This window comes from Hippopotamus amphibius, chromosome 10 (assembly GCF_030028045.1).
Source record: "Hippopotamus amphibius kiboko isolate mHipAmp2 chromosome 10, mHipAmp2.hap2, whole genome shotgun sequence".
Taxonomy (NCBI): domain Eukaryota; kingdom Metazoa; phylum Chordata; class Mammalia; order Artiodactyla; family Hippopotamidae; genus Hippopotamus; species Hippopotamus amphibius.
The window spans coordinates 22,312,238-22,331,432 of NC_080195.1; the positions used below are offsets into that span (position 1 = coordinate 22,312,238).

At 36.0% G+C, this 19,195-nt stretch overlaps 1 protein-coding gene across 3 annotated transcripts in view; it reads left to right on the forward strand.

Moving 5' to 3' along the window:
• The first annotated feature begins 292 nt into the window (after window positions 1-292).
• The window catches only part of TNKS (tankyrase), a 184,203-nt gene continuing 165,300 nt past the window's right edge, over window positions 293-19,195 (forward strand). For 2 of the 3 annotated variants that reach the window (XR_009047651.1, XM_057696152.1), the window contains exon 1: window positions 293-1,016. Coding sequence is in view for 2 of the 3 variants with exons in the window: in XM_057696152.1 (XP_057552135.1) it covers window positions 347-1,016 (670 nt within the window). In the remaining variant the exon portion in view is untranslated. The remainder of the gene's footprint in view (window positions 1,017-19,195) is intronic. The other variant, XM_057696151.1, reaches the window with a different exon arrangement.

Consider the following 19,195-nt stretch of genomic DNA (forward strand, 5'->3'; position numbering starts at 1 on the left):
AAGGAAGACTGAAGATGACTTGGCAACAGAACGGAACAGGGCAAGGTAAGCAGGTTGAAAGTGAGAATTGCGGGAAAAACTTCCCATTTAAGCCTGCGTTGGTTCCAGCTTTCAAGTCTCCGCTGCCAGCCCGCCAAGGCATCACAAAGCCCGCCCCTCAGCCACAAGGCCACGCCCCCTTCCGTGGCTGATCTCGCAGCTCCCAAGATTTCCCTCCCACTCTTTGACCCCGCCCACCCTTCCCAGAATCATTTCCTGTGCGCTGGGTGCTAATTGGTCCAGCAGTCGGAAGTGAGGGCGGGCGGTGGGGCCGTTGCCGCAGTGACAGTGCTGGGGGAGTCCGAAGATGGCGGCGTCGCGTCGCTCTCAGCATCATCACCATCATCATCAACAACAGCTCCAGCCCGCCCCAGGGGCTTCGGCGCCGCCGCCGCCACCTCCGCCCCCACTCAGTCCGGGCCTGGCCCCTGGGACCACCCCAGCCTCCCCTACGGTGGGTGGCCTGGCCCCCTTCGCCTCCCCGCGGCACGGCCTAACGCTGCCGGAGGGGGATGGCAGTCGGGACCCGCCCGACAGGCCCCGATCCCCGGACCCGGTTGACAGTACCAGCTGTTGCAGTACCACGAGCCCAGTCTGTACCGTCGCCGCCGCTCCCGTGGTCCCGGCTGTTTCTGCCTCATCTGCCGCCGGGGTCGCTCCCAACCCAGCCGGCGGTGGCAGTAACAATTCACCGTCGTCCTCTTCTTCCCCGACTTCTTCCTCATCTTCCTCTCCATCCTCCCCCGGATCAAGCTTGGCGGAGAGCCCCGAGGCGGCCGGAGTTAGCACCACAGCATTGGGACCTGGGGCAGCGGGGCCTGGGCCAGGGGTCCCAGCAGTGAGCGGGGCCCTCCGGGAACTGTTGGAGGCCTGTCGCAATGGGGACGTATCCCGGGTAAAGAGGCTGGTGGACGCGGCAAACGTGAATGCTAAGGACATGGCCGGACGGAAGTCCTCTCCCCTGCACTTCGCTGCTGGTCAGAGACTTTTGAATTGTTTATTAAGGGTTTTGGTGTTGGGGAACGCGGGTCCGGGTAGGGAAAGAAAACAAGTTATTATGATGGGAAAGTGGGGGCGTGGTTATGGTTCTTTGCACTTCTCGGGAAGACTTGAGGTTCCTCTCTTTAGGTGCTGCCTGGGTGACGGGGGGCGTGGTAGGGGAACGTGTGAATCCATTCTTTTTAGTGTTTGCACAGCGATCCTTGTACTCATCCCCAAACTCCTTCACTGGTAGTCTCAGGTTATGGGCATACTTAAACTTTTTCAGTTCTGAGTGTGTAGGAATAAAGTTAGATCTGAACAATCTTAGGGTAGTTTTGTCATTTGTTTTCTAGTTTATTTCGTTTTTACAAGAGTATGTCCCATGAGGACAGTATAGACCGAAAGAAGTTTAATGTAACTCAACAAGTATTTAAGTAGCTGTCATAGTCATAGTAAGCCAATGAGAGACATAAAGGAAGTTAGTGAAACTTTTCTCCCTTTTTCAAGGAGTTGACAGTCCAGTGGGGTAGATGAAAAGTGCCTGTAGGAAACAACTGGAGAAGAATATTTGGATGCATTATGTGATGGCAGAAATTTAGGCTTTGAAGTTCTGGACACTACTATTTGTTAGTTGCCTGACAGTGTACCTTATCTCAATTGCCTCCATTTTCTCATGGGCAAAAGTGATACACTGAGGTTGTGTGAGGATTTAGTGAGAAGCATCTGGCGGGTAGTTCTCCCCCAAAATGCTAATTCCTAAACCCTGGACCACTCACACTTTTGTGTTTTGTTTTGTTTTGTTTTGTTTTTTTGAGCAAGTAGTTTACTATTTTCTTTTAAAAACACCTAATATATTTTTATAAAATACAGAGAAATATAAAACAAAAAGGACCATAATCTCAGTGCCTAGCTACCTACTGATTGATATTTTAAAAATAATGTTACATACATTAGAAACATAACGTTAGAAATGTATATGTTGTATGTACATTATAAAATTCATATAGTACAGATATACATAAAATGAGAAAGCACCACACACACACACAAACATCAAAGATAATACCCTGAAGATAACTTCTGTTAAGTTTCTGGTGTGTTTCTGTTATATCACTCCTTCAGTTTGTTCTGTTAATGGTAAAGCATATGTTAAGAACTTACCGAATATATTTATTTTTACCACAACTTGGAAAATATTTTTATCCTCATTTTATAGTTGACAAAAGTGGAGCGCGTACTGCTTAAATAAGCCCAAGTTCACACAAGAAGTCGTGAAACCTGGATTTAAACTTAGTTTGATTTTAGAGTTTGTGAAATCAAGCTTAAACAGTTATAACCTATACCTGGTTTAAGGTCAGTTTTCATTTTTGTGAGTTATCTTGATGGAGTTTCTACTTTGGCAGTGTTTGGGTGGAAGAAGTAATTGGGAGCCTATACTCCAAGAATAGTGTTCAGCCATTTTTTTTTTGCAGCCCATACTTAGCAATATATTTTACATTGTCATCCACACACAAACTGAATCAGAAGTTTCAGGAAACAGTTCTTTCCCTTGCTACATATGTCGAACTCTGATATTTTATATCCTATTCCATTTCCTTTCTTACAAATGGTGTTTGTGATCCTGTTAATGAGTCATGATCAGCAATATGAGAAGCACAGGAAATCATTATTAGATTGATGGATCCATTCTTGAAATGTAGCTACTACTATTAGGAATGTAGTGAATTGAATCATAAGTAGGCTTCCATTTAAGTAGGTACATGCTCATGGGTGTTGCTTATGTTGGATGAAATAGCATTTCTTTTTCTTTAGGCCAAATAAAAGATATGTAATGAATGAGGCGAGGCTGTTTGCTTTTGCAGACTTTATTCCATGTTTGACTATTTTAACACATTGTTTCACAAATCTGGTCATTTCTCACAGTACTGTATGACAATTAATCACTAACAGATGATAGTTGTATTAATATGGGTAATAACGTATTTAGGATTAGTCATATATAAAATAGGGCTTGTCTCCCAAATCACATCTTCTGTTTGCCACAATAGTTACTTTTTATTTTGTTTTAGAATCTTATGTGTACCCAGGTAAACTAGAAGTCAAGCAGTAAAACAGTCCTGTAATTACGTTGCAGTTATGAGAACCTAATCTTGAACTGGCTTTTTAGGGGAAAAAAAAATATTTTTTTAGTTCAGTGTGGGAAGCAGAACAGAAACAGTAAAACTGTCCATGATATACAAGCATAACACCCTGTAGTCAATTTACCATGGTTTCATGTTTGTGTTCATAGCATTAAAGCTTTGTTAAATCTAGTCTTCTGCATCATGTGTAGGCTGGGTAATTAAAAGTAATTCTTAGTTGACTAATAGTTGGTTAGAATGCTAGTCACTAAATGTCCTGGAAGAGCTATTTCAAAGGTAGGAAATTGGTGCAATCCCTTGGATGGAAAGGTTTAAAAATGGTGGTTCTTTTGTTCCACACATCTTATTACTGTCTTCGGTTGATGTTAAAGACTGACACAATTTTGAAGTGGCAGATAGTCCTTACCCTTACGGAGCTTACAGTCCTGTGGGAAAAACCAAATAACAGCAGCAACAACAAAACCCCAGAAAGTGTGTAACCTAAAGTAGTAGCAAAAGTATACTATCCTCTCTTCTGGAGCAGGCAGTGAGGACTTTTGTCCTGATTTTAGATCATTTAAAGAAGACTTTCTAGATAAAGAGATTTTTTAAAGCAGGAATTTAAAGGATGAGTCCAAGCTAGCCAAGCAAAGATAGGAAGAATGTTAATTAATGCCTTTATTTCCATTTAGAAATAAGTATAGTTCTATAAAGTGAAATGAAACCATTTTTAAGGTTCTCTGAAGTGGTATGAAGTCATATTCTATTTAAATCCTTATGCCTTTTTTAAACCATAATTCTTTCCAGCAGCAGAATTAAGAATCCTTTCTATCCCAGTTTGGATTGTGATAATTATTAGTTTAAAATATGGCCAAGAGACAGTATTAATAATGGGATCACCCTATCCACAACGAGAAACATAGTATTCAGTTTCCACTGTTGATACAGGTTCTTAAAGTACTATTTCTGATACCATCTTAAGATGGCCATATCAAAGTGATCCAGTCTTTTATTGTTGACTAGAGTTTGTATAAGACTTTTTCTTCTGTGGATAAGATCCTTGACCTTGGTTTTCTGTTATTCAAGGAACAATAGTCAAAGCTTTAGAAGTAGCATCAATTTAGAATAACATATCTCCTGAGTTCAGTTCCTAGTAGTGACATATTTTTGTTAAAAGACCAGTATATTCTAACGAGGTCTCTTTTTAAAGAAAAGTTCAGATGAGGTCTTTGTAAAAAAAAAAAAAAAAAATTTTAACGAAGCATTGAATTCTGAAATTTCATGGTATTTACTTTAAATTGAAGACATTTTGAAATAGACTTCCTGGTTAACTTTAATGGTTAACATTAATTAACATATGACTTGGATTAGGACATATAATGTGAGGTACTTCAATATCAAAACCAGCAAAATATGTAGGGCAGTTTTATGCTTTCTTTGGATTTGAGTGGTATCTACATCAACACACATTTAACCATATAGAGGTTGCCTGACTCATTTCTGTTTCTCCTCATTTTTTTCAGCATGTCCATGCTTGTCCCGCCCCCCCCCCCCCCCCCCCCCCCCCCCCGCACTGTACGAATGTAGCTTCTAGTAAAAAAAACACTGTGTGCTCTAAACTGTTGCCCATCTGTGGGTAAAAAAAATGAGTCAGAATGCTACAGTCCTGGAATGGGAATCTTTCTATACTTTCCATTGTCTGACAAGATCCTTGACTATACTTTTAAGCAAATGTTTTGCCTCAGGGTTTAGGAAAGGTCTGATTTGGTAATAGAAGAAAAGGAACTAGTGTCATAAATATCTTCCCAGACTTAAAGTTGTTGGCTGCAAACTGGGTTATCTTTTACTTAGTGTTTTCTTAAAACCTTATGCTTTGCTTAAGTACCACTTAAAAAAAAAATTCACGTAGAACGAACTTACGTAGAACTTTTAGTTAGAACAATGTACAAAGTGGCTCTCTTTCCCCTTAATGACACTGCTCTTTAGAAGCGCATGATTTAAAGAACAGATTAGTTATATGTAGGTGTTATGAAAAAGTATTCTCTTCATATGAAAAGTTGGTAACAAGCAAACTGTGCAACAATAGAGGCATGCTTACATCAATTAAAAATACTGATTTGTTACATATCTGCTTATATTTTTCCTTTATTCATCAATCTTTTTTTTTATGATGTGTAAATTGTAGGCATCTGTGCAGCTGCCCCTAAGTATACCAGTATCCATATCATTATCTAGGGGTTCAGTATTTGTTTAAAGATTTGTCTTTTATTGTAAATCTGTACAAATCTTATATGTACATTCACTGAGTTTTGACAAATGCAGACGGCTGTTGTAACTCAAATCCTTATAGAAAGTCATAACTTCAGAAAGTTCCTTCATGCTCCTTCCCTCATTCTCTCTCCTCCCCTCCCTGCAGAGACGTTGTTCTGACTGTTTTTCCACTATAGAGTTGCCTGTTTTAGAAGTTCATATAAATGGAATCATGCAGTATTTATTCTTTTTCTGTAAGACTTCTTTTGCTTAGCATAATGTTTCTGATGTTGTAACTTGTATCAGTAGTTCCTTTTTACTGCTGAGTAGATGTTTCATTATACCAGCATGCCACATTTGGTTTATCCCTTCTCCTACTTTTAGACCCTTAGGCTATTTTCAGTTTTTGGCTATTATGAATAAAGCAATTATGAACATTCTTATAAAAATTCTCTTTGAGAACATAGATTTTCTTTCTCAATACCTAGTATTGAAATTGCTGGGCCTTAGGGTAGGTGAATTTTAAATTTTATAAGAAACTGCTGGACCTTTTCCCAAAGTGGATGTGCCATTTTACATTTCCATCAACAACATATGAGTTCCAGTTGTCTCATAACTTTGCCAACATTTTAATGTTCTCGGATCTTTCATTTTAACCATTCTGGTGGGAATGTGTAGTATCTCATTCTGGTTTTATTTTGCATTTCCCTGACTTTTTCATATGTTTGCTATTTTTTATATCTTTTATGAAGTCCCCTCCCTCTTTTTTTAATTTGGGCAAATCAGTATTACTATATTAGTAATTACTAAAGTATTACCATATTAGTTACTATATTTATTGTATTAGTTATTTACTAATGTGTATGAAACTACACCAAAACTTAGTAGCTTAAAATAACAAGCATATTTCACAGTTTCTGTGGTTCAAGATTCTAGGTGTAGGTCAGGAATCTGGACATGACTTAGATATTTAGTTTTATATATGTGTGTGTATAAAATTTAGTTATATATATGAATCACTGTGCTGTACACCTGAAACTAATACAACATTGTAAATCAACTATAGTTCAACTAAAAAAAATATTTTTATGCATCACTGCAACAGACCAATATGTAGCTGTCTTCCACCCTTTGCAAAGAAGAATAATTATTACTTTTTTCCTTGTAACAAATAATTTTCATTTCATATTTATGTTTTCATAATTTTACTGGCATTATTATGTATGTAAACTTAGGCATAAGAAAAAAGAAAATATATATTTCTTTTAAAAAAATTTCCCCTTTTACCTTTCATTTCTCATAAGGCAGGAATTAGAAAACTTTCTATTATATATGGCCAGACGGTAGATATTTTAGGCTTCCTGCACTGTGTGACCTCTGTTTCAGTTGTGTCAACTGGTCAGCTCTGCTCTCTTGCCCGTGTAAGTATCCATAGACAATACGTAAATGAATGGGTATGGTTATGTGCCAGTAAAACTTTATTTATAAGAAGAGGTGGTGGCCAGATTTGGCACATGGGTTATAGTTTGCTGATCCTTGTCATAAGGCATTGTCTGTGGTACTTTTTTCAGTTTTGTTTTCCTTCTTGTTTAGTCTTTACTTCTGAAATAATTTTTTTAAATTTTGAGTTATTTTGTGTTCTGTCATCTCTAATTCATATATATACACTAGTCTTTCATATCATACATCATTGTCACGTTGTCTTTTAGCTAATATTGAAATAGTAGATCATAGTTTTGTCTTTTGGGGGCATTTTCTTCTAGTATATATTATCTATAGGGATGTTATTCTGCTCAAATTCTTTCTTATAAGAACTTTGCTTGAGATTTGACCTCATTTCTTTTCTACTGCTCATTTTTAAAAAAGTTAATTGCTAAGTAATTTCAAGGATAAAAATAGAGGCCTGGGACGTTGAGGGTAACACCCCTTGTCCTTTCTCCTCATGTTGGACATGGAGCTTGGACTTAGAATAGATGAAATCTCACAGGAAGTTTTGTAGGATCATCTCGTACAGTAGTAGCATTTAAATTATGAAACATCATTTTTTATCTTACTTTATATAGCCTACATGCCACTTTCTAGGGAGCCTTAACCAGAGACATTATGCTAAGGGTGTTTTGTAGATAAGATGTCTTCCTCATGGTCTATTTACATAGAAGTTTTAATGATAAGAAGTTTAGTCTCGTCACCTGCACTTTTTTTTTCTCCCTTGGGACATCCCTTTCTTTCCCAAGGAACTGAATAGGTCACAGGCTAGGTGTTCCTTCCTTTCAAACCAGATTTGATTCTTTGGCAGTTAAAAGGCCAAAGAAATATATCTGGAGGATGGAAGACATATCTTCAAGGACCAAGTTGTGAGCGTAAATATATTAAAAAAAAATAGAATCTTATGCTTAGAGCCCATGAGAAGAAAAGTGATCAAGGAAGGTAAATCATGCTAAGAAAATGTATTTTATTTTAGTGTTTGGTTTTAGAAAGGAATAAACATCATCATGTCTTGTAGTGAAATGCAGGTGAAAACCCTAGAGTAGCGTATTCCTAAATGTATTTGATAGCCTGCTTTTGCCTCATGGAAAAAGAAATGTTTTAGGTAGTTGATTGCAAAATATGTGGGAGACACAATTGAATACACACGCGCCTCTTAAATTCTTATTTTTCCTGTAGGTCATGATACTTGACGTTACTTTGGTCTATGTTTATTCTTCTAACAGGAAAACTCAGAAAGATGGGATGTAGCCCTGATCTTGGGGTTGGGGAGCTGCGGGGTGGGGGATACTTAATACCTGTATCATAAATGTGGATTCATAATAGGAATTGAGTAGCTTGGGGGGTTTTTTGGGATTTATACTAAAGCCTGTGTGCTCAAGATAACTTTGAGGTTCACTTTCTAAAAATCATTTGATTTTGAGTAATTGAGGAAAATTATGAGTGTTTTGTTTTTGTGTGCCTACTGGGTTTTCCTTTTAAGGCTTCATCAGATATTCAGGATTGCTTTTCCCTACAGTGAGTTGCTGGGTTCTTTGTCAAGTGAAAACTTGTTTTGCCTGTTGGATTAGGAATCTGTGCATAAAATTAAAATTAAAGTAGTGTGAGTGTAAACTTTTTTTGAGACTTTTTTTGGAAAGTGTCAGCTCCTTATTCAGTTAAGATTTGTGCTTTTTTTTTTAAACTGTAGTAAAAGGGAAAATAAAGTGATGTAGATTTTCCTCTCCCTTTTGCCTTTTCAGTCGAACATAAACTAACGAACATAAACTAAACTAACGGTTGGTGGTAGATGGTTGTATGTTTGTGTGGACTTGCAACTTTTTTCATCTGTGGTAGATTAAAAAAAAAATAAGCAGACAATCTTTATTAACTACAAACCGAAAAAAAATTATTTTAAATTTACTGATTGACCAAATCTTTGAAACCAAGGGGCCTGTATCATCAGGTATGGTTTAAAAATAACCTAAACCTCCTGATGCCCAACTATAATGCTTTGGAAAAGCTAGGATATATGTACCTGTATTACGAGCCCGGTAAAGATGAGGCGCCTTCATTCTGATGTATCCATCAACCATAGAAACCATGTTGACATTCTCATCCATCTTGTTAACAAGTAAGACCTACAGTTGTCCATTTCCAAAACTCAGGTTGTTCTCATGTTGACTGTAGAAATTTGTTTTTTTAGAAAGAAATGACATGGGATTATAGTTAATAGCTGCATTTTAGCTATTTTTTTCTAATAGAAGAGATGCCAAGCTATGCTTTTTGTCTTTGCAGGAAAATGTTCTCATTTGGAAAAAAAGAAACAAAACAACCTTTTGGACTAATTAAAAGACTTTTAGCAAGCTACCAAAAACTTGATTGCCCTCCCCCCCCCAAAAAAAATCCACAAGAAGTTAACATTAGGAAAGTGTATCTGTTACCTTGTTAGAATTTTATGAAAGCAGATAAATTTGAAGCAAGTAGTAAGAGGAATTCAGTATTTAGTTTAGTGAAATGTTCATGGTATGTGCTCTGTAAATATTTGAACAGATGAACTTTGTAAATTAACACTTCTGATTTCTGATATTCTTTCTTCAGTGTGTAAATGATAATTCTTCTATATGTCTATATTAGTCCTTTGTCATCAAAGTGCTTTCACTGTTGGCATATAAATGAATATATTTAGTGTTGATATTGTTGCTAAATAATAGTGAAACACTAATAAAAACAGCAACAAAAATGCTTTCAAGTGAATTTTGCACTTTCCCTGTATTATTTAATCCTTACAGCAACCACACGGGATAGGTTTTAACACATTTTGCAGATGAAGAAATCGAGAGTCAGGGTATCTTGTCTAAGGCCACACAGCTGTTAAGTAATGGATCCAGATTTAAACCCATATCTGACTATCCTAAAATTGTTTGGCTAATCCTACTCAAATAGAAAGTTGGTAGCAGTAAGAAATCAACTCTTTTGAGTCATTTTTTAATTTGACAGTTTGTTATTGTCTTCTCAAATTTGTTTTCTGAAAATAAAAGTACACATTTTGGAACGTTCAGCAGAAAGTGGTTCATCATCTCACTACCCCAGTGCAGCTGTTATAGTCATCTTGGCATCTTTTCCCCCTAGCTCTTTTCCTAGGCATTTAAAATAAAGCAGAACTGCATATAGATGCTCTCTTAAAACATAACTAGGATTTGACTGAGACCATGCTTTTAGTAAGTAGACTGTTGGAACATTTGTAATTATTAGAATGTTGGACTCTGATCTTTTGATTAGTTGCTAATTAAACATAAAAAGTGTGATTGAAAGTAATCTTTGAAAAACCTCATAGTTAAATGGAAGAAGGATATTTTAGCAATTCCTTTCTTCAAAAGACTACTTAAAATTGTTAAAAAAATCTTAGAGATAAACTTTTAATTCATGGATGCAGTCAGGAAAAAAACTGTTTTGAACAGTGAACAAAGCATAAGCATTTGAGTGTGACAACTGTTTGAAAGCTTAATGCCCCTGAACTGATGCTTTAAAATGGCTAAGATGGTAAATTTTATGTTAAAGGTATTTTACCACAATTAAAATTTTGAAAATGGGGGTGTCTATTATAGTGGGCATTTTGGTCTCTCTCTTGTCCTTAGCGAGAACTCATTTCTTCGTATTACCAACATGAAATGTGGAAAATAGCATATTCAGCAGCTCAGTGTTGAGGATACCCTTTCATCTCCTGTTAATTCACATTTCTGAGAGTCATTGTGGTCCTTCTTTGCCAGTATGAAACTTAGTATTCATGAAGTGTTTATGGAAACTCAGAAGAACTTCATGCAACTTGTTTAACAGTCACTGGGACAATTTCATAGTGTGTTTTCTACTGTTGGTCTGTTTTTTCAGGAATCTGGCGTGAATCCTGAGATTTTATAGTAGTTCAGTGACAACTCAAATACAAGTGCTATAAGAAGCAAGCTGATGGAATAGCATCAATTCCTGCCCTTGAGGAAATTTATAGTTAAAATGCAGTAGTCCTCAAACTTTTGATCTCAGGACTCTTACACTCTTAAAAATAATTGAAAGAGTTTTTGTTTATGTATATTATATCTATGGAGATTTATCATATTAGGAATTAAAATTATTATTTTTCATTAAAAAATAATAAACTCTATTGTATGTTAGAGTAAATACACCTTTAATGAAAAGTACCTATTTCCTAAAACAAAGATTAATGAGAAGAGAGGCATTATTTTACACTTTGCAAGTCATGTTAGTGTCTGACAATAGAAGACAGGCTAATTCTCATCGGCTTCTGCATGCCATTTGTTGTGCTTTATTATTTGGATTGACGTATACTTAGAAAATCCTGCTTTAAACAGATATGTAGTTGGAAAGGAATATTTTAATAGCATTTTCATATAATCTTAGATTTTTTTGTTGGGACTATACCCAGACTTGACAAGTGGTAGTTTCCTAATAAGGGTTAGTTGCAATATGGAATCTGAAGCCATATCAATAAATTTTTCTTACTTTGTTATGTATGAAATGAAATCCATTGGTCTGTCTCGTACAAATGGATTTTATAGCTATACACATTTAAGTACCGAGAAACTGTTAAGCTCAAGGTGGCAGATTGCAAGTTTTACAAAATTCTCATTTTTGCTGGAAAGCTCAAATTTTATCATTGGGAGCACATACTGTTTGTTGTTTTCCTTGAGGTGACAGGCTCACTTTGTTCATTCTTGAGAAAATGTTTGCCAAATACATAGGTCAGACTGAGCTCAAACAGTTGCATAAATGTGGTTCCTCAAGACAGCCATACTTTGGTGTGTAACAGAAGTGCTTAATGTGTATTTCTTATTTTGCCAGAAGAATATTAAAAAGATATATACTCAAGGGTTGGAATTTAATAAAATTAATAATATTTACATTTTCAAGAAGCACATTCTTAAATGAAACTGGTGGCTTTTTTTTCTTTTAACTGTGAGGGCCTGGTGGTGAAAAATGCACTGACTAATATATGTCCATATATGTCAGCTCTACAGAACGCAATGACTATATAGTTTGGTGCCACTGTTTTGGTTCATGCTAAGGTACCATGAGTGCATTTTCCAAATGTCCAGCACATGGTATAAGATCCTGCACTGTAACTGTCTTGACAGTAAGAAAGCTACAATCAACTTCATATTTTGTAAATGGTTTTGACTTCTTAGACCCCCAGAAAGGGCCTCAGGGGCCACCAGGGGTCCATGGACCACACTTTGAAAACTGCTGAGCTAATACAAATAGATATTAATTTTGTTAACGTTCTTTTGAGAATCCTATAAAAGGTATGGACATTTTCCCCAGAAAGATACACTTAAACACCACATTTTACCTGTAATTTTCAGAGGATTATAAACTTCCGGAAGCACTAGAGCTGTGGTTCTGAAACTTTGCATCAGAGTTACTGGGAGGGCTTTGTTAAAATAGGTTGCTAGGTCACACTTCCAGCATTTCTCATTCGTTGGTCTGGAGTAGTTTGGGAATTTGCATTTTTCTGTTCATTCTATTTGGTACTTTGCGAAATATTATTAATCTGAAATTTTACATTTTCCTTCAATTATGAGACGTCCTATCATTATCTCTGTGTATATCTTTCCTCTCTTCCAGTCCTTTGTCTCACCTGTCTCTTCTCTCATTCTCTACTTCTGTTTATCCCTTTCGGATATCTTTTGGGAGAGTTCTTCAACAGGTTTTTCCTCAGGAATGTCTCCTTTGTTTCCATTATTATTCATTCAATTTATTGTATTCTTTATTTCTCCTATTATGTTTTTCATGATAATATTTCCAGTTGGTTTTACTTGGTAGATTTTTGTTCTTGTGTTTTCAGTATTCTCCACTTTTTCTCTAGCAACATTTAATTTGCCAATTTTAAATGTCTTTTTTGAGTCTATTAATTCTGCTTTCATTTGCTCTTTCATGGTACTTGCACTCCTCAGACATCTTATTATTTTCTGCTATGAGCTTATATTCCCTTGAAACTAACAGCTGTTTGGGCTATATTGTAGTTGTTCGGAAGGATGAGTTTGGATGGGGTTTAGGACTGGTGAAAACCTGTGTTCTAGATTTTGGTTCTCCACGTGGTTTGAGGCAAATAGGGACATCCTTCAGGGCAGAGATGCTCTGGATGGTGATTATCCGCTAGTTGCTCAGAATTTCACTTCCTCTTTTTTGAGTGCTGTCACCGTTGTGTAATTGCCTAACTGAGAGTCCACCTGTACTTTGCTTCCCAACTCAGCCAAGTTCCAGTATTTTACCTCGATGTTACCCCTTCTCTTTTGGCTAGAGGTGCACTGGAGATACTGCTTTCATATTCCACAGCACAGGGGACCGTGTAATCATGTTGAGGAGTGAAAAGGACACAGATCACTTTCCTCCGGCCTGTCTTCTGTCCAGGATAACTTATCTTCCGCAATTAAGCTGGTGTTTCTTCCCACAATGGCACCCAGCCATTTTTTTTTCTCCCCAAGGGGGAATGATTCCTTACAGTGATTTTTTTTTGTTGTTTGTTTGTTTTTTGTTCATTTTGTTTTTTTAAGCTGGAAGCTGGGATTTGTCTCTTACCCTTTTGCTTCTGGTGATTTCCCGATATTTTTGGAAAAAACACATTTTTGACCATGCTTGCTAATGAAATACTTCTTTTCTTTTATCTGAGTGTAAATGTTTTCCTTTGTAAATCAGGTTCTATAAAAATGGAAAAATTAATCGGTCAGAGTCCACCTTTGACAAATGAAAAATAGATGCAACTTTATTGCTTTATAGAAGTCATTTTGTAGTTTGTTTTCTAAACTGTTATTTTAGAAACAGCAGGGAATATACTCCCTTTTGCTTAACCGTGACTTCTGATCTAATGAAGTGTAAAATAGTTCTTTATTTAAAGGCTAATATAGTTAGAATTGAAATTAGAAGAGGAAGCAATGATGATGACTTTAATGTTAAGTAGATGTATGTTTCTTTGTCATAGAACATTTCTTATAAAGTTAGCAGGAATCTGTTACTAGGCATCTACAGTGCTGTGTGTATATTGGACTGCATAAATTTAACCCAGTTGTATAGACAACTTTTGACATTTTAAAGAATATATCACAAGACTTTCCCCAACTCCCAGCTTAGAGCATAATACTGTGGCATGCAGTTTCCTTCATAAAATGCAATAAAATTGAAAACTTTAAAAGTTAATAGAATTACCATCATGTCGAGATGGGTCTGCTCTGCTAGGTACTCTTAATTTTGAGGCTGCCTCCTGCACATCAGCCAAGAGACAGGTGTGATTCAGATTTTTTTTTCTTCCAGTTTTATTGAGATATAATTAACACAAAGCACTATATAGTTTAAGATGTACAGCATAATGATTGATTTACATACCTCATGGAATGATTACCACAGTAAGTTTAGTGAATATCTGTCATCTCATATAGATGCAGAATAAGAGAAAAAGAAACATATTTCTTCCTTGGTTGAGAATGCTTAGGATTTACTCTCTTAACAACTTTCATATAAAACATAGAGCAGTATTAGTTATATTTGTCCTGTTGTACATTACATCTCTAGTACTTCTTTATCTTGTAACTGGAAATTGTACCTTTTACAGTCTTCATCCAGTTCCCCCTTCTGTCACCCCACCCCGCACCATCTCTGATAACCACAAATCTGATCTCTTTTTCTATGAGTTTGTTTGTTTACTTTTTAAATATAATTGACCCATGACATTATATTAGTTCCTGGTACACAACATAGTGATTTGGTGTATATTACAAAATAATCAGTTATCATCTGTCACCATACAAAGATATTACATTATTATTGACTGTATCCCCCATGCTGTACGTTTCATCCCTATGATTCATTTATTTTGTACCTGGAAGTTTGTACCTCTTAATTTCCCTTATCCCCCAACTCCCTTCTCCTCTGGCGACCACTTGTTTGTTCTCTGTGTCTGTGACTGTTTCTAGTTTATGTTTGTTCATTTGTTTTGTTTTTTAGATTACTTCTATAAATGAAATCGTAATGGTATTTGTCTTTCTCTGTCTGACTTATTTCACTTAGCATAATACTTTCTACATCCATCCATGTCACAAATGGCAAGATTTTCTTCTTTTCTTATGGCACAGTAATATTCCTCTGTGTGTGTGTGTGTGTGTGTGTGTGTGTGTGTGTGTGTATAACATCTTCTTTATCCATTCCTCTGTTGATGGACACTTAGGTTGCTTCCATCTCCTGGCTATTGTAAATAATGCTGCAATGAATGTAGTAGTGCATGTTATCCTTTTGAATTAGTGTTTTTGTTTTCTTCAGAAAGATACCCAGAAGTGGAATTGCTGGATAACATGATAGTTTTTTTGAGGAACCTCCATACTGTTTTCCATACTGGCTACACCAGTTCACATTCCTACCAACACTACACAACAGTTCTCTTTTCTCCACATCCTCACCAACATTTATTTGTTGTCTTTTGGATAATAGCCATTCCAGTGGCTTTGGTTTGCATTTTCCTGATATATAGGGATGTTGAACATCTTTCCATGTGTTTCTTGGCTATCTGTATGTCGTCTTTGGAAAAAAGTCTGTTCAGGTCCTCTGCCCATTTTGAAAATTGGATTTTTTTTTTTAATGTTGAGTTGTATGAGTTCTTCGTATATTTTGTATATTAACCCCTAATTAGATACATCATATTAACCTCTTATCAGTTACATCATTTCTCCCATTCAGTAGATGGCCTTTTCATTTTGTTGATATTTCCCTTTGATGTGCAAAACTTTGTAGTTTGATGTAGTCTCATTTGTTTATTTTTGCTTTTGTTTCTCTTGCCCAATGAGACATATCCCCCAAAATATTGCTAAGACTGATGTCAGAGAGTGTTCTGCCTATATTTTCTTCTAGAAGCTTTATGGTTTCAGGTCTTACATTTAGTTTAATCCATTTTGAATTTTTTAAAATAAATTTATTTATTTAGCTATTTATGTATCTATTTTTATTGGCTGTGTTGGGTCTTCGTTGCTGCACACGGGCTTTTTCTAGTTGCGGTGAGCGGGGGCTACTCTTCATTGTGGTGCATCGGCTCCTCATTTTGGTGGCTTCTCTTGTTGCAGAGCACGGGCTCTAGGTGCGTGGGCTTCAGTAGTTGTGGCACACGGGCTCTAGAGCGCAGGCTCAGTAGTTGTGGTACACGGGCTTAGTTGCTCCACGGCATGTGGGATCTTCCTTGGGCAGGGATTGAACCCGCATTCCCTGCATTGGCAGGTGGATTCTTAACCACTGCGCCACCTAGGAAGTCCTGAATTTATTTTTGTAGTGTGAGAAAGTAGTTTAGTTTGAATCTTTTGCATGTAGCTGTCCAGTTTTCCCAACATCATTTATTGATTTTTAATTCAGTACAATTATAAATTGCTGTGTTTAATGGACCTTTAGAGATGCTCATAGATATCTGGAACTACTAGTATTAAATTGGTGAATGATGAGTTTGTTAGCTGGGAAAGAAAAGTTACTTTACAGTTATTGCATAAATGTGTCATGGCTGAATTTTGTTTCACTGAAAGTAATTTTATTTTCATTGTTAAGAGTTTCTTTTTTTATTGTTTTTTTTTGGGGGGGGTGGAAGTGGATTGGTGTGCTTAAGAAAGTAAGCAAATTATTCTGATATTTTAGGTTCAAGTTTTCCCTAATGTTTTTAGAGAGAACAATGAACATATCTCATTTGTCACCAAGTACCTTTTTATCTTTCCCAACTTACTTTCTGTTATTTCTTCTGTGTCAGGAAAATAGATATAATATGTATATAAAAGTTTGTGAGTTGTTTTTCTAGACGGTCCCAAACTTATTTTATTGTTACTTTGAATGTCTTTTGGTATAATGTTTTTGCACTTAAGGAAAAAAATTATAAATAAATAAATGTGAGAGATGCAATATAAATTTTCTGATTGGTTTTATAAGTGTAGGTTGATGAATTTAGCAGTTCAAATGATGTACAGTGCTTATGGCTTTGCTGACAGTCCAATTAGGTTGAAAATGTCTTTAAGTGATGACTTTGCTACTATAAATAAAAACACCTCTTTTAAATACTCCAAATACCTTAGACTTTTTTCCTTTTTTAAAATTTTAGAATGCATTGTTATTAGTTGCAAGATTTAATATTGCCCAAGGTTGTTCCTTTGAAGCTTTAATTTTAGTCAGTTTAAAATGCTGAACACAACTGAAACAATTTTCTGTCTCTAGACTCAGACCTAGTGAATAGATACCATTGACCTTACATTTGATATTGAAACATTTTTGAGTGGCTTTGATTGAAACTAACACTAGAATAAGAAAAGTGTTAAATATATTGGGTTTAGGTAATGTGTTATGAATTTAGGTTTTCCTTACATTGCCTGCACAATGCTTTTCACATAGTGTATTTTAAAATATCTTTGAATATATGAAATAATATAATTGTTTCCTCACACTGCTTAGGGGAAAGAATGTGCTCAAATTTACAAGAGTGGTTCATATTACTTAGTTTAGTTGGAGAAGAACAATTCATCAGGGTGAACTTTTTATTGCTACTTGCTTGCCCTGCTCAAATTCATACTCATTACTTATGACTCAGAAATCCCATGTGATGTGGTTTAACTGACCTCCCCTAACATACCACTACCCTTTCCATCCCCAGAGCAATGAAAATCTTAAAATGCCCAGTAATCCTTGACAAATATGCATAGGGTATTAATGGAGAAAAACACAAAATAGAAAAACATAAGAGACCTGAATTGGAGGAGATGTATATCATATACATGGATTAGAAGACTCAGTATTTTAAATATTCAACTTTCCAGAATTAATTCAAATCAGTAAGCTTTTAAAGACAATTTCCAACAGGCCTCTTCATGGAACTTAAAGATATTTATATTGAACATCAAAAACTAATAATACTCAATGGTGAAAAGATGAAAGTTTTTACTTTAAGATCAGGAATAATACAAGGATGTCCACTCTTGCCACTTTTATTCAACATAGCATTAGAAGTCCTAGCCAGACAAATTAGACAAGAAAAAGAAATAAAAGTCATCCAAATTAAAAAGGAAGAAGTAAAACTGTCACTATTTGCAGATGATATGATATTATATCAATATATAGAAAATCCTAAAGGTTCTGTCAGAAAGCTTTAGAATAAGAAAATTCAATAAAGTTGCTGGATATAAAATCAGTACATAAAAATCTGTAGCCTTTCTTTACAATAATAATGAACTATCAGAAAAAGAAATTAAGAAAACAATCCCATTTACAATTGTGTCAAAAAGAGTAAAATACCTAGGAATAAATTTAACCAAAGAGGTGAAAGACCTGTATATGGAAAACTGTAAGACACTGATGAAAGAAGTTGAAGAAGACAAATAAATGGAAAGATATTCTGTGCTCATGGATTGAACGAATTAAAATTGTTAGAACGTCTATACTACTCAAAGCAATATATAGATTCCATGCAACCCTTTTAAAAATTCCAGTGGTATTTTTCACAGAATTAAAACAAACAATTCTAAAATTTATATGGAATCACACAAAAGACTCCAAATAGCCAAAGCAATCTTGAGAAAGAAGAACAAAGCTGAAGGCATCACACGCCCTGGTTTCAAACTATATTACAAAGCTAAAGTAGTTAAAACAATATGGCATAAAAACAGACACACAGATAATGGACAGAATAGAGAGCCCAGAAATAAAGCCATGCATATATGGTCAATTAATTTATGACAGAGGAGCCAAGAATATACAATGGGGAAAGGACAGTCTCTGCAATAAATGGTGTTGGGAAAATTGGACGGCTACATGCAAAAGAGTGAAACTGGATCACTGTCTTACACCATACACAAAAATTAACTCAGAATGGATTAGAGACCTCAAGGTAAGACCTGAAACCATAAAGCCCCTAGAAGAAGACACAGGTGGTAATCTCCTTGACATAGGTCTTAGTGGTGATTTTGACTCTGACATCAAAAGCAAAAATAAACAAGTGGGACTACATCAGACTAAAAAGCCTCTGCATGGCAAAGGAAACTATCGACAAAATGAAAAGACAACCTACTGAATGGAAGAAAATATTTGCAAATGATATTCCTGGTAAGAGGTTAATATGCAAAATATATAAAGAACTCGTGTTGAAAACTATGATGGAAGGTATGTGTGTGAATGGGTGAATTAAAATTGAGTAGTCAGTCAAAGTCTCTCTGAGTTGTTATCTTTGGGCTGAGAATTGGATGACAGAAGGAGCTAGGCATGTGAAGATCTGGGTCCAAGGTTTTCAGGCAGAGCACACAGCAAGTTCAGAGTCCTCTAGGCTGAAA